This window comes from Marmota marmota, unplaced genomic scaffold, assembly GCF_001458135.2.
Source record: "Marmota marmota marmota unplaced genomic scaffold, marMar, whole genome shotgun sequence".
Lineage (NCBI taxonomy): Eukaryota > Metazoa > Chordata > Mammalia > Rodentia > Sciuridae > Marmota > Marmota marmota.
In genome coordinates this window covers 14,410,895-14,427,395 of record NW_026000048.1, presented here as the reverse complement: position 1 = coordinate 14,427,395, position 16,501 = coordinate 14,410,895, and the positions used below count along the sequence as shown (strand labels likewise).

The following is a 16,501-nucleotide window of genomic DNA, read 5'->3' as shown; positions in this document are numbered from 1 at the left end:
TGTGTGTCTGTTTTTAATCATTTTATATCACTTTCTCATTTTACGAGGATTAAATGTTTTTGTGATGGTAGCTTTGAGAGGTGGGATGGATCCTTGGTTTAGCAGTTGATTGGATGAAAGTCTAAATTCGGGTTTCTATCATTTAAAAATGTCCATGGTGATTGGCAGACCTTTGAAGATTTTCTAAGCTATGCTTTATCCTGCTATAAAGCAGTCTGAATGACCCAAAAAAGAATTATTGCTCCTTTTTTTTAACCCCTCTCCTTGGTTTAGTCAAAAGTGAGCCACATTAGAGATCTCTTAAGTAGTTAAACTTGGAATCTCTCTAAAGCAGGGCTTTTTGACTCTGTGCTGTTGAAGATCAGGCCTGATGATTTGTAGGGACTGGGGAGGGGGTGACCCGTGCTGAGCAGCAGCCTCTTTGGCCTAGAGGTCTTTGGTTGACCCCCTGGATACCAGGAACAAAATATGCCCCAAGCCTGCCCTAGTCTTTGACAGTCAAAGATGTCCCCAGAAATTATCAAATGCCTCCCACCAGAGTAAAATGCCCCTAGTTGAGAAACACGGCTGTCAAAAAAAATTGGAGTTTTCAAAAAACATATTGAAGTAGAGAAATGTAAGGCTGCCCATGTTCAAGCCATGCAAATTATGACATTCATAAGACATGAATCACACCAATTATTACTTCAATTCTGCCATAACTTACTTCTTGGTAAAGTAACTTGGTAAAATAAATCAATCTCTCAGCCACCGTTTATGGAGAAGCGGTAACTTCTAATAGATGTCAAAGCCAGACTGCCTGGGTTCACATCCCAGTTCCGATACTTTTCCCCAGTGTCTTTGACCACTTATGGAATTGTGTTCTGCCTCCTTGTGCTCATTTGCGAATGGAGATGATAATAGTAACTACTTCAGAGGGTACATGAAATACAGCAAGAACCCAAGAGTTCCTACTTTGAGCACTCTAGTAAATGCCAATGGGAGATCAATACACAGAGATGGCTAAGACAGAGGACTGCCTGAAGAGATAGGGGGGCCTATTTTAAAATATAATATCAAAAAGCACAAAATGGTCGCATAGGGGTGGTGAGAAAGTAAATTTAATTTGAACAGAGAGTGGAATTAGTGTGCCTAAAGATTTGAATTAGAATAGAGTATCAAAGCCACTTTTAAGTGCATTTCAGGAAAGTAGAGTGGTATATCCCTTTGGGTCCAGGGACAAAAAGACAAGCCAGCTGTGAATCATCCCTTTAAGATTGCTTCTGAGCTATATGATAAAGACCCCTAACAGATTTGGCTGAAATTATTAGGTTGCCTGTTTGGGTATCTGATAATATCTGACTGACCCAGCTCTTTCCTGAATTGCTATTTCAGGAAACTCTGATAATGGATCAGTAAATGTTTATTAAGCTCTTCTTATGGGTTTAGCTGTGGACTGGATGCTTTTCTGGAAACCAAGAAATTTAGTATGTGGCTCTTATACACAAGGAACATAAACTGTGAAGACAGTCATAAAACATGGAAAGTTTAATACACATGTATAAGTTATGCCACAGTTAAGTACAGGAAGCTTCTGGGCTCTGAATGCCTACTGAATACCCATTTTGGAGGAATAACTACAACAGTAGAATTTCATGCATGGCATTTCTTTTGGCGTTGATAATACCCTGGGATGCTCTTCTTCTCATCCCAAGAGTGACAGTGTCTCCTAACAAAGCCAGGAAGAAGGAGGAGGACATGCCAAGTCCACCACATCTCCCAAAAGCTTGAGCTTCAGGGGGGAGATATTTTTCCAATATTGCAAAGTCCAGCTGGGAAGTTAGGACACGTTTTCCTTGGAAATGATACAGAACAACAATAGAATTAATAATACATTGTAGGTTAAAGAGGCTTCTGTGGCCAGCTGGAAATCCAACCAGCACTTATTGCAAGTTCTAAACAATGAAAGTACAAGTAAACTTTTCAATGACAAGACTGCCATAATTTGGGGGCTGCTTGTACATAATTAATTCCAAAGTAGTGATACAGACGGTAATTGCTAAGAATTCAGAAAAAAAAAAGAGCACTTTCCCAAAGTTATTCTGGTCTGGAAGCCTCCATGAGAATATTAAGATGGTCTGGAATATAAGGCACGTACATGATAAAATGAAAAGATATCATTTGCGATGGCGGACTGGCCTTTCTTCAAAATTTATATTTCTACCATTACCGAACCTATAAAAATGACATTACAATATGCTTTTGCCAGTCTCAGAAATTAAGTAAGTACCCATAAATAGAGTTATTACTTCCATCACAGGAATATAACTTCACGGTTAAGTAATATTTGCTAGACATTCCTTTGCTGAGTTCAGGCCACAAATGTCTGATAAACATACTTGAGAATTGACAGATTTATGAAGACTGCACCACTCTTATACCTGGGGGATTCTGTCCAACATACCAGAGAATGACTGCCACAAGATCTGTGCCACTTTAAACCAATTTCTCAAAAGGAAAAACCATCATCTTCCTTAATTAGATCAAATTAAAATGCACCTCTTCATCTCTGAACATTCATGAGGTCTTGAGTCTGAAACCACAAACGAAACCAGAGTTGCCTGCGTGCTTCAGATAATCCCTTTCATTGCCAGCTAGACCCTCTTCAAAGAGAAGCGTAATGTGAAGGTGCCGATTTAGCCTCCTTAAAAGATGGCAGGATCAACCTGGTGTAGAATCAACATGGCTGCCACCCAGCCTAGGGTTGGGGCCCATCTGAGCAGCCGTTGGCACAGCAGGTACCTAATTCCAGGCTCTCCTAATGCCAGGCCACATGTTACCCTCTGTAGTGATTAGCTGGGGAGATCAGGGAGATTACACTTGACCTTATTTGAAATCTAGACTTTATTTGCAATGAATGATGTGATTCAAAAATACAGCCAAGTCCAAGCATGAATTCTAACTTTTAAAAATGGCGGGTCTTAAAAAGTCTGTATTGCCCACTACTCTCGTGTAGGCCAAGTTGTAGATCAGCAAATACCTCAATGTCTGACTTTAGAGCAGACAAAACAGAAGAGAAACCCCAAAGGTGCAACAACCAGAGCTATTCCAGTAAGATATTTTCACCATCATTCTGTCTCAATATTCTTTTCTCTTCATCATGAAGATAGTATCTGTCTACTCCCCCATCATGCATAAGAAATTAAGACGAACCAAAAATAATAAAAATTTTAAAACCAGAGGCCACACATACAAAATATCTTCCTTCTTTATTCTAAGCATCACTATCTTTTTTCTTTGGCATCCACTCTTAAGATTTTACAGATCAAAAGCGAGTGTGGGGAAGGGGCTTATTCCCACAGCCTCCTGAGGACCACTCAAGAGACATCTCTCCGTGGCTTCTAACACCATCTCTCATTTGAAGGTAAATTATAAGCCATAACATGAATGAACAGCTATTCCTACTAGTTTGTACCTGTTCAAAAAAAAATGAGATGTCATTTCCAGAGCATGAATATTAAAGATTGCCCTCCAGGAAGAGAGAAAAAATGCAAAATCAGTGATTTCGTGAAGCAGGGTATAGGCATGCCCTGGGAGTGGAGGCTGTAGTCACCCAGGAGAGAGCCAACAGGAAGAGAAGTGCCTCACCTCAGGCTGCACGTCACCACAGGACTCAAATCTGAACCAAGGGCGGAGAGCACTGGCTATGGGGGTCTGAAGACTAATTCACTGTGTTTCTCAAAGAAATCCCTGGCTCTCAGCCTCAGACCTTCACTGTAACTTGGGCATGGCCACTAGGATTTCTCAAGGGTTCTGTGCAGTTTAAATGAACATAGGTACAAAAGCATTTGTGAATCAGAAAGTTCTCTATAAATAAGAGCCTTACTGATATAAAACCATGAAGTCATTTAGTTGTGCTGGCCATTTGGATCTGAGAGACTATTGTGTCCTTGTCCCTGACTTGGCTCCATTAGAAGTAAATTGTGAAATAGATGAAAGGCTAACCTGGAGGATTTCCCGAGTGTGTTTGCTGTGCTAGAAAGAACCCTGTTGGAGTGTCAGAAGTTGTGCACTTTGGGAGTGCTGGGCCTAGGTGTGACTGAGCTTTGCCCTATTTTCTTGGCCTGCCACACCCTTGGTTTTCTCCCCACTCTGCTTCTATCAAGATCACAGACCCAGAATGAGAAGAAGCATGAGATCCAAACAAATTCTTTCTGACAAGAAAATTTTTTAATTCTGGAATTCAAGGTCAGATTGGATTTCAGAAATGATCTTCTCTGGGTGGTAGGCAAAAGGCAATGTGTCTCTCTAATCCTTTAAACAAGGGGTAGAAAAATTCTTATGAGACCCTGTGCTCTCTGTTTGCTGAGACCTTCAGCCTCTTGTCAGTTAGCTTTCCATTACTGTAACAAAATACCTGAGATAAGCAACTTGATAATGGAAAAGGTTTATTTTGACTCAGTTTCAGAGATTTCAGTTCGTGGACACTTGACCCTGTTGCTTTGGGTCTGCGGCAGCAAAGTATGTCATGGCAGGAATGTAGTAGAGGAGGCTTCTTTACTTCATGGTTGCCTGGAAGCAAAGAGAGAGAATGGATATCCTAATATCCCCTTCTAGGGCACACCCCCAGTAACCTAACTTTCTTCCATTAGGCCCCACCTCTTAAAGGTCCTACTACCTCCCAATAGTGCCATAAGCCAGGGAACCAAGCTTCCAACACATGGGCCTTTGGGAGACATTCAAGATCCAAACTATAGCAAACCTCCTACATTCTGTGTCACAAACTTCACCCACATACACCGGCTTCCTGCATTTGAATGTGTCAAGAGATGTTCCTACCTCAGGACTTTGCATTTGTACAAATATACAAGGGTAGGAAAGTTATATCCAATTAATTCTACTGTCTTTCCTATTCCCCTCCCCTCTCCCTTCCTTTCATTCCCCTTTATCTAATCCAATGGATTTCAATTCTTCCCCTCCCCACCCTCCCTTGCTATGAGTTAGCATCCATATGTCAGAGAGAACATTTGACCTTTGGTTTTTTGAAACTGGCTTATTTCACTTAGCACGATATTCTCCAGCTCCATCCATTTACTGGCAAATGCCATAACTTCATTCTTCTTTATGGCTGAGTAATATTTTCTTTATCCATTCATCTGTTGAAGGACACATGGTTGGTTCCATAGCTTGGCTATCGTAAATCGAGCTGCTATAAACATTGATGTGGATGCATGACACAGCCACATGTCAGCTCTTATGAGGATTTTCTCTTTCCCAGTTGACTGCTCTGTCTCATCATCCAGGAGTACTTTGTTGACAGTATGAGAACATAGGAAGCCCACAGAATCCTGGTTAGAGCCTGGCCACCTGTGTCTACCTAAGCAATGTCATCTGAAGCCTAGAACAAGGACAAAAGATTCTGGCATCATAGATCCCAAGCACCTGTGCCCATACCCAAAGTGATTGTTGAAGTGAACTGAAGTTGATGGTGATAATCAAACATTTCCCAGGGCCTCTAGGGAAGTGAACTGTCCAAAACTATCTGCTACTAGTACATGCATCCCATGGGGCCCTTCATTATCTCAATGCCTCCATGCATTTATGAAGGAAGAATAGTAATGGCTTTTTTCCCCTCCAGAGCTATGTAAATGGGTCTCCATTTTTGCCCCTTTTGGTTTTTTTTTTAACGGGTTTCTTAAATGTACATATCTTCATGCATCATAAGTCATGCATCATCAGAGCATTTTAGGTGGTTTGGCCACTGTTTCTTTCCTGACTTGGGAAAACATGTCTGCCCAGTGAGACAAGTCCCTCTCTGTTTCCTTGAAACATCAAAAAAGGAAATGGTATGGGAAGAAATAGAAGGGACCCAGTGGAAGGAAGTTAGGTCATTGGGGGAATGCCCTTGAACAGGATCTTGGAACCCTGGCCCCTTCCTGTCTCTCTTTATTTCCTGACTGCCATGAAGTTAACAGACCTCCTGCATCATGTGCTCCCACCAGGATGTGCTATGCTACCACAGGCCCAAAGCAACAGGGCCAAGTGACCCTGGACTGAAACCTCTTGAAACTGTGAGCCAAAATAAACCTTTCCTCTTTTTCATTTGTTTACCTCAGGTATTTTGTCACAGTATCATAAACCTGACTAACACACTGAATAAAGAGCCAGAGAAATTAACAGGGACTGTCCAAAAAAAATATTGATGGCTGATGGAGAGAAAGTAGGGCCAGGATGCAGGTAAAGGGCTAGTTTGTATAAATAAGGGAACTGAAGACAACAAAAAGTTGCTTTACTTAGTAGAGATTTTGGAGTTTCAGATATAGAAACTATATCTGTATCTAGATATAGTAAAACCATCCTGAGTTAGAATTCAAGGTCAGAGTAAAGCTGTAAAGAAGAGTTTAAAAATCCGAAATGCCAAACCTCTAAAAGCATTGTCTGTGTAGATATTAAAGCTACAAAAGATAGTGGGCTGGGGTGACTAGTAAGAGGATTCCCCCTACTCTGTCTCCTTAAAGCTTCACCAAAAGGAAATGAGGTAGGAAGAAACAGAAGGGATAGAAGTGATTTTTTTTTTAATCTATTTCTATTCCCAAATGGTCAGAAGGCAAAGCCAGTCGAGTCTGGAATCAGGGAGGCTGGGAGCAAGCCTAGAAGCAAGAGAGGCTGGTGGTGAGGGAGTGTGAGGCCCATGCCAGGTGCTATAATTTAGATATGGAATTTCCCTCAAAGGCCTTTGTGTCAAAGGCTTGGTCACCAGGCTGTGCTGCTATTGGTGGGGGAGCAACACTGAGGAGGGGGGCCTGCTGTGTCAGATAGGAGGACAGCTTCCTGGGTTGGAATCATCCAAAGATGTGGAAATGAATTTCTTGGCTGCTGGAAGCCAGCTTACAGATGTGTAAGTCCAAAAGGAGAAGCAGGGGACCCATGGAGGTGGATTGAAGTCACGACAAGGAATATAGAATATACCCAGTCCTCCTGCTCACTCCATGAACAGAAGGTGGGGGCAGGGGACAGAGTTCAACCACGAACATCCCCTCAGTAAATCCAGATGTTTCAATGATAAGTTAATTTTATTGGGAAGTTTTAGAACAGTGTCTGTAGTTACATAGGTTTGCTTCTTTTTTCCCCCCTATTATTTCTTTCTCTCTCTCTCTTTTTTAAATCAGTAGATGAACTTTGGGCAGAAATAGAAAGTTCGCTGCTCCCAGTCCTATATTTGTGAGGATTTCCCATCAATTCGGATCATCTGGACTCCAGTGTTTTGTTGGACTCATCTGGAAACAATGTCTTTACTCTGAGGTTTTCTTCTCCTCATACCACAGAAGCAGAGCCTGAACAAGTTAGGGCATAGTCCAGCTTTAAGCCTGTCCACTCTTCAGTTCTAGAGAATGCCTTTTGCACTGCCAGGACTGTTGCAGTGGAATTCGATTTCTCAAAAATTGATATCATGAGAAGAAGGTGCTGCTGGGGATTGATGGTGCTTTGTTCTACGCTGTTTATGGCAGAAGCACAGCACCCCGCACGTACCAGGTGTTGGACAATACCTTCTGGCAGTCCCAATGACCATTCATCACTTTCTGAAGAGATGAACGATCGTGAGCATAAAGAAGAAAAATTCACAAAATATTGGAAATAGAAGTGAATTGGCAGACCACATAGGAAGTACTCTTAGAAGGCCATTCTTGGTTACTGGAGTTCTTCCTGACTCTCCTGTGCCACTGGTTTTCAAAATAAGTAACTGGTTAGGAAGGCTAGTGCTTCTGATTGGGAGCTAATCTCACCAACTCGGCTGGCTAGGCCATCTCCCCTGTCTCTCCTTTGGATATTTAAAAACATATCCTGTGGGATTCATTGTAGGAGAATTGCCAGCCTCATACTTGTTACAACGTTGACCTATTTCTTAATAGCCATTAATTTGCTTAGTTATACAAGGATAAGCACCTAATTCAGGCTTAATGAGGCCTCGGTCAGTACAAAGACACAGCCCTACTCAAAAACCGGTGAAGGTGAATCTAAAGTTGTATAAATGGTGTCGCTAGCCAAAAATATTTCCCCAATTCTTACCCTGCACTCTGAAGACCGAGAGCCACCCCTGACCCCAAGCAGTGTGGGTCAGATGTCAGACAGGCTTATAGGAAACCTGGCTAAAGCAGTAGCTGAATCCGGGTTCAGTGGCACACACCTGTAATCCCAGCCACTTGGGAGGCTGAGGCAGGAGGATCCCAAGTTCAAAACCAGCCTGGGCAACTTAGGGAGATCCTGTCTCAAAGTAAGAATTAAAAAGGGCTGGGGATGTAGCTCAGCAGTAGAGCACTTGCTTAGCATTTGCAAGGCCCTGGGTTCCATCCCCAGCACTAAAAGAAAAAAGAAAAAAATAAATAAAGCAGTAGCTAGTGAAGCCAACACCAGCACTTTCCCTGAATTTGACTTGAAATTTTTTATTCTTATTATGTTTGGACCTTCAGAAGATTCATTCAGCCGAGCTGACTTATGACACGAAATAACTAGTTAACCATACCTACTAATCACATAAATATGGTTTATGGGATGATGTAAAATGGTTTATGAAATCATTTTTGAAACCATCTTTTCAACAGTAATTACACCAGTTCTGTAATACCTTAAAGCCAGTGATGTTGGCAAGAATTAGCCTAAGCATCTTTAATATTCTGATGATCATCATGCAAAATTGCCACTGCAGTAAAATGACAGGGTTGTGCTTAATTTCTCTTCTTCCAGCGCATTTCCCTTCTATTTTTCCCCTTTTACATTAAAACATACTTCATAGCATTTCATCATGGGAGAAGGCTGCGTAAGTTTCCAGTTGCTGTAATTTAGTTAAACCATAAAATTGTTTCCAGATTACCAACCATGAAATGGAAAGACAATCTTATTTATGAATTTATAAATCAGATAATCTCCCTCAATGAATCCTGAAACCAGAAACACTTTGATGATTAACTAAGAGGGGGAAACTTTTCTCATTACCATGTGTCAAAAGAATTGTATTTTCGTAGGGTGGTTTTGGCTGAGACGCTGCCGTGCGTTGCCGGCCGCGCTGTCCTCAGACCCTGCTGTTTTCTGGGCAAAGGGAGAGACGCGCTCCCCATCTGCTGCCTGGCCCAAGCATCTGAACCCTCTGAGGAGGACATCAGTCATCTGACTCCATGTCTCTGTTACATTATTATGTCCTTCCTGGTGGCCCTGCAGGGGACACTGCCTGGAAGAGGCCACCAAGGCAGTGTTCATGCACTAACTCTCAATACTAGAAGGAGCACAGAGCACCTGGATGCCCACTGGATACAGGGCTTTGGTTCCTGAGCAGCTCATCTCAGGAAGTCCTACAACTATGTCCTGAAAGATCAGGGAATGAGATGTGATTGGGGAATTGTCTCTTTCCATGTCCTAAAACCTTTATCTGGGGGAAGCCCAGGGGAGAATCCAGGTACCTACAGAGCTGGGGAAAAACACCTGTTCCCCCTGCAGACTCCTGGGTGAAGATGACTTGGGCTGTGTGGTGACCTTCTAGATTTCTGACCATCATGATAAACCAGTTGAAGATCAATGTTCTTTATCCAGAATCATTCTGGTGCTATGTTTGGGGGCATTTTTGTTTTGTTTTGTTTTGTTTGTTCACTTGTTTTGTTATTTTTCTTTTTTTCCTGCTCTCCTCTCTTGGGTAAGGTAATGAAAGCCGTTGATCAGAGAGGGACTAGAAGGAACCCCTCAGAGCTCTAGTGGTGTAATCGGTCAGTGCAGAGTACTTTCAAGTACACTGGTTTAAACCTAGTCAGCATTGTGCCCAGGAACAGCGTTGGAATTCCAGCATTCCCTTCTACCACTTTCCTCTTAGCAGATTCTTCTTTATCCTATACAGTTGTAGACTTACTTTTTTTTTTTCGCATTTCTTAATATTGCTGTCTTCTTTGCATAATTGGGCTGTCACCGTGCCTCACTATCTCACACCCCAGTTGTACAGAACCCTTAAGCCACTTCTTAACCACAGCCATTTAGAGTCTAAAAATGCCATGCCACTTAAAAAACAGAAAAGCTATATTCTTTGCATTTGCCTGAGATTAAATAAGATTACTAAACCTGTAGTTCTGAAGGGAGCTCCTGTCTTAGGGTCATAAGTTTGGCTTCAAGCACTGCCGGGGACAGAGCCAGCCTCTGTGGGACAATTAATGGCAATGGAAGACATTCACCTGGTACTGAGCACTTCCCCAAGAAAGTCATTAATTTCCCAAGAGTTTGTGAGTCTGTATCTCCAGCACGATCACCATCACCCCATGGTTTCTGAGACGTCCCACTGTGTGATTTGGTTTGATAAACTTGGGATTTCCATTGGGTTTTTACTAACCTGCTTTCCTTATTTGGATTTCTTACTAATCTTTCTCTTTTGACACATTAACCACTTTATGGAAAAGAAGTGTATCTGAAAATGCTCTACAGCTCATGGGGTTTAGCACCCACAGGTGCACCTGGAGACATTTGCTAAGTCACTCCATAGAGATGTGTGTCCACATTCACATTGGAGATTTCTTTCTGCTCCATTAGAACAGAGAAATAATACTATCAATACTTTTTTTTTTCTTTTTGGGTTCTACAGCCATTAACTATCCTTGCTGCCTAACTTATGTCCGAAAAATTCAGTGTTGTGACAAACCGACCATTTTAAACTAAAGAAAATATATGGACTTCTGAAGTCAGAGGCTTGTAATTGTGTAACTGAAATTTCACCTGGCATGATAGGTCACATTCCAAGGCACAACTCATCACTGCTGTGCTTGAAAATGCTCAATTGCCATAAAATTCAGGATATGCATATATCATCTCTCAATGAGCTCAACTTCATGAAAGAATAGATCACTATTACTTGTTCCATTGAGCACCAGATAAAGTCATTGGACTCTATTTGAGAGTCATCGTGTGTGCATATGCTGTTTGTAGCATAGGAATCACTGTCGTTCACATTAGAGAGCCATGAACTGAGACCCACAGTGGCCACTTATCCCAAGCTCACATAGGACACCTGCTCATGGGGAATGCTGGGGAAATACCCGTACTATTTAAGCCATTCTCCCCTCTCTTCCTGTTTTAACTACTAGGTATGCATGAGTGAATTCACAGGAGGTGACATTTGACATTCTCCTCATGTAGTCAGTTGTTTTTATAATGTGTCAAAAATAATGGTAACGGTTCTGTGAAACATCCGAGGTCCGGAAATGTGAACCTGTTTGAAATGTCTGACATGACTCTTGTGAACCTTGAAGACAGAGAGGTACGGTATCTGCCCTGAGTCAATAACAAAGGGAGTTTTTTATCGACGCCTTGAGTTATCAAGTTGTTAGGGATGTTCATTTTCCTGCCTGATCCTATAAAAGCCTCTAGGCTAAAATTTCTACAACATCAAATTGAGCATCCTCTATTCCCAAACATACACTGATTTCAACCATATTTTCCATGGTCTTAATAAGAGACATTTGCTTGTGTTGCCCTTGGGCTATAAAAGAAGTGTAAATACACACACAGCCAAACATCTCCTTCATTCACACAAAACCATCCTGCAGCCTCCCAGCAGAGAAGAACAGATTACAACTGTGTGTGCCTGTGCAGTACCTGGCCTAGGGTCTCCCTGGTCCAGAGAGGAGCCGTTTTGTGTAAGGTCAAATAATGAAGCAGGGCAGAAAGACTCAAAAACACATCCTGTGCCAACAAAAGTATTTGAGGGAGATTCCTCCCTTCCTTCCAGTTTTCCGGGAGGCCTCTGCTGGTCCGCACAGTGTCTTTTTAGTGAGGTCACTGTCTTCCACCTCAGCTCTGATCATCAAATCGATCTCAGCCAAGGACTTGAAGGCGCTGCCGGTTTCTGAGCCAAGTTGGGGTGAACTTTGGCGGCCTTCGAGGTGGTACCTTTTATAACCCTCTGGTGGATCATTCACCTAGAAAAACCAGTCTGAAAGTCAATAAGAGCTTTAACAAACAATTCTCTTGTTTTACAGAGAGAGGATGCAAGCCATGGAGAAGCAGATTGCCAGTTTAACTGGCCTTGTTCAGTCTGCGCTTTTTAAAGGGCCCATTACAAGTAGTAGCAAAGATGCATCTAGGTAAAAAGAAACCAGCTATCCAATTAAAGAGTTAAATTCAATCTGTTTCTCTTTAATCATTAAAATCATTCATTCATTCAAATTCCTTTCCTCATAATCATTTCAAGGCTAAAATATTCGAGTCTCTATGAATCATGATTTTTTTATATTTGTTTTGTTTTTTGTTTTTGTGCTGATAATTCTTGGATGAAGGTTAGCTTTGGCCCAAGAAGGGTAAATGGGCTTCCCAGTGCATGTGGCTTCATGGACCACTCCTTGCGCAGTGCCCGCAACCGCCATCCACGCGTGTCCACGTCTGCCACCATCTGAAAGTCATGAGTGTGCCTGGCTACATTTCACAGTGTCAGATGCACACCCGGGAAGCCTTTTCCATCCAAGCTAGTCATGGTGCTGATGCCAAAATACCCTCATTGCTTAATCTCATCACTGCTAATTGCTTAGAATCGTGATTGGAAGGTATCAAAAAATAAGGTCATTTTGGAAAGTACTTAGCTGACTCTCTTTTTCTTTCATTCAGCGAGAAAATGATGAAAACGACAGCCAACAGGAACCACACAGAAAGTGCAGGTAAGTAAATGTTCTGGGGAGGTCTAGGAGCCTGCTGGTTTCAGAGCTAGTTAACCTTTCCCCAAGTCACCCAGTTTTTGTGCTTTGGAAGGCTTTTGGGATAACTCCCTACACTACAGCTTCCAGCTAGTGCTGTAAAAGCACAGTTAGTCATTGATTCAGGGGATGAAAAGTTGTCATCTTATTCATTCATTCATTCATTCATTCACTTAGTGCTACATTAATTCATTTATATGGCCACACACCCAAGACACACTTATGTGCCTGGCACTGGACAAAAATGGTGGGCATCAAACACAGGGATGCCTGCCTAGAACTTGGACTCCTGTGGGAAAACTGAGAATAGGACAAGTAATTTTATGTGTGTTGAGTTTCAAGAAGGACAAGATAAATGTTTCACCCACAGGGCTAGCCCATACTGAGAGCATCCCCTTGAGAAAGTGACAAAGCAAAGTGCAAAGGATGGCCAGGATTTAGGGAGGTGGACGCAGGCAGGAGCCATCCAGGTGGAGGGAACTCAGATGTTATCCTAACTGGAAAGTGAAGCCACTGGAAGATTGGACACCAGGGAAACACATCAGCCCAGCGGCAGCATGAGAATAGGTGAGAAGGGCGAGAGCCAGTAGGGAGCAGCCAGTGGACCAGGTGAGAGAAGAAGGTGCATGTGGACCAGGCTCTGCTTTTTAAATGCCAGCCTTCTCCAAGAAGAAGACCATTGCCTTCACCAGAGGAATCTCCTAGTGTCCAGATATATGCAATGACAGGCAGGGCTCTGTCAAGAAGATATAGCCTCCCCCCACACACCTCCTTCAAGTTAGAATGGAAATCATTAGCAGAAACTGTTCAGATACTAAATTACCCACAAACATATGTCAAGTTGGGTCAAACCCCTTATTTGGGGAAACCACATCTACTAGTTTTGTGCAGTGTAGTAGAGTGGACAGAATTTGGGACTTAGGTTTAATCCCCTGCTGGCCCTGGTTCATGCTGGCTGAGCACAGTTGAGCTCTAAAGCCAGCAGAGCTGCTTTTCCAGCATTTTGCTTAGAAATCAATCAGTGGCCTTGGCCAAAGCCAGAGAATTATTTCATGGAAATTGCTAAAACTTGTTTTCAGAGCAATTGCCAGTTTCTCTTGGAGATAGTTATTCGTTCATTTAGTTTCTTATTTATTATGAACTGGGGTGGGGGGAGGAAACTACTAAAACCTTCCCTCCCTTTTGGATCCTTATTAGAAATGATTAGTGTCTGATACCATTGTTCTGATCAATATGCACATGCTGGTTTGTATTCTCCTTCTATTCCTTTCCCCTTTTGTGGAATAATAACAGGAAACATTTAGTAAGTACTTTCTATGTGTCATGCACTATTCTGGGGTTTTTTTCATGCATCAACCCATTAACTCCTGACTACAGCCTCCAAGATGAGGAGCAATTGTATTTCTGTGTTTCCGATAAGGAAACTGAAAACATTATCCACACACGTGACACCTTTCAACCTAGTTCACATACCTGTCATTTTATCCCATTGTTTTATGTTAAATATACCCTAGTCCCTTAAAAGATATACAAATTATTTTCTTTTTTGTTGTTGTTTTGATTTGAAAAATTTTGTAAATGTCTCTTTTGAGCATGGGGGAAGGAGAAAGTCTTAATATCCTTGGATATTTTCCCCAAACTGGAATCAATACGTCCAAAGGGACAAGCAGTTTAGTAGCCCTGGCGACATGCTGCCGGCTTTCTCTTTCTGAAGGCTGAACCGATTTAGTGCCACTGGCAATGGAGGTGCGCTCTTGCTCCCCACGTCTCTGCTGAGTTTGGTCTTTCTCATTCTAATGTAGCAAGATCCTGTCCACAGGGGTGTAGTTGCCATAGCAGCTTTATACAGTGCACAAAATACACGAATGCTTCCAGAATCCTAGGAAGTATTATCCCTGTTCTGTAGACAAACAAAATTATATAGAAGTCAAAAGGGAGGAAAACCAGACTTCCTGGTTACCTTAGGAATATGTAGTTTACTGTAGATATGAGATCAGAAGGAACCTCCCATTTCCAAGCCATACGACGTGTTACACTGTGCATTTTATCACTTAACACACTTAAACCTATAAGGAAGTATTTCTGTCTGTATTTTATGTAAAAGGAGAGTGACATTCAGAGTTCAAATTACTCATTCAAAGTCACACAACTAGGAAGAGTGACAGCCTGTCTTGCCAAACCCCAATCCATGTTCATTCTGTTACAATAAATTCATGTCAAATGTGTGCTTTATAAGATTCAAATTACTCAGAAAAGAATACGGTTCTGAGGACAACCCTGTGTTAACTCTCACTAAACCAAGCCTGAGAGGGACAGAATATGAATACCCATGTATGGACATGGGTGGGAGGCAATTCCAGGTCTCGTGAGTCTAATCTAAGTGGGGACCTGCTGATGGTATCCAACCAGCAGATCATTTCCATCCTGAATCGAGACTTTGGTGCATTTACCTATTGATCTCAGCCAGGTATTTCTGCCACCTCTGGCCTCTACACCTTCTGAGACTCTAGGTGAAGAGGGGAGAGCTGACAGAGTCCCTCTCTGCCCTCCGCTCAGAGGACTCATACAGCTGACAGTGCGAAGACTTCCCCTGTGCCAGAGTAGGCAGTTAAGTGTGTCACTCCGTTAGCCTGCACAATAACTCTTAAGCCCATTTTATAGATAAGGAATCAAAATCCATCAGATTCAGTTACTTGCTCAAGATCACACTCTAAAGTGGATACTGAGAATGATTCCCAGGTTCTGACTTAAATAATTGAGTGGATATAGTACTCCTGGCTACAGTTAGGTCTGTAGAAACAGAAAATGAGCGGAAATAATCAATTTACTCTGCTTGTGGGAAAGTCCAGTAGCGACTTGGTTTATGAAGCTATTGGTTTATGAAGCTGAAGATATTTGTATGCTGGTGACAAGGACATGAGATAAATGGGCAGATGATGGAGGTGGAAATATCTCTCTAGAAAGCACATCCAGTGAGAAGACAAGCAGGCCCAGGACAGTACCTGCCAGGATTTCAAGGGTTGGCAGAGAAAGGAATTAGGAAAGAGATTGACCAAGAAGGAGCAGTAGAGGAGGGCAAGGGAGAGGAAATGTTCAAAGTAACTGAAGAGAAATGACTGGCAAGCTCAATGTCACATTGCAATGAAGTCATGTCAGCCCTGGAGCACATCCATTGGACTGACAACTAGGAAAACACTGGTCACCTTACAAACAGCCATTTGCGTGAATGATGGAGTAGAAACCAAATGTGGTGAGCTAAGAGGCTGTAGAAGAAGACATAGGCATCTCAAAAAAATGAGTGTGGGACTTGGGATGCAGCTCAGAGGAACAGCTGCTGTATAGCATGTGTGAGGACCTGGGTTTAATCCTCAGCACCTCAAAAAAAAAAGGTGGGGGAGGGATACATTCCATAAAGATGTTTGACTGTGAATGCCACTTCTCAACATTTAACTCTCACAAATGGCATGTAGATGGCATCTAACAGTTAAAGATTATGTTAGATGTTAGATGGCATCTAACAGTTAAAGATTGGTGAGGTACAGTGGTGCCCTCAGAATGTTTAGAGAGAGAGAGAGAGGAATGTTGAAGGAAGGTGAGCCCTCACCTGGCTGAGGAATTAGCAGAATGGTTCCTCTTATCAAACAGGAGGTAACTAGTTAGCACAGTGTTATTTTTGTTGGAGAAATACCTCAATGGAACCATTCATTGAACACATAATATCATTTTGTGGGGGGTAGGGTTGTTGGCATGTGCATGCACGTGCGCTTAGGCCTCCACGTAGGGAATGATGATAAAAGTAATGTGGCTGA

The 16,501-nt window shown here is 42.3% G+C and overlaps 1 protein-coding gene across 31 annotated transcripts in view; it reads left to right on the top strand.

The window, feature by feature from the left end:
* Positions 1-16,501, top strand: part of Kiaa1217 (KIAA1217 ortholog) — a 761,286-nt gene that overhangs the window by 701,909 nt on the left and 42,876 nt on the right. For 21 of the 31 annotated variants that reach the window (XM_048812695.1, XM_015495236.2, XM_015495237.2 and 18 more), the window contains 2 exons: positions 11,985-12,089; positions 12,607-12,656. In XM_048812695.1, coding sequence (XP_048668652.1) covers positions 11,985-12,089; positions 12,607-12,656 — 155 coding nt within the window. The remainder of the gene's footprint in view (positions 1-11,984; positions 12,090-12,606; positions 12,657-16,501) is intronic. The other 10 variants (XM_048812686.1, XM_048812689.1, XM_048812691.1 and 7 more) reach the window with 1 other exon arrangement.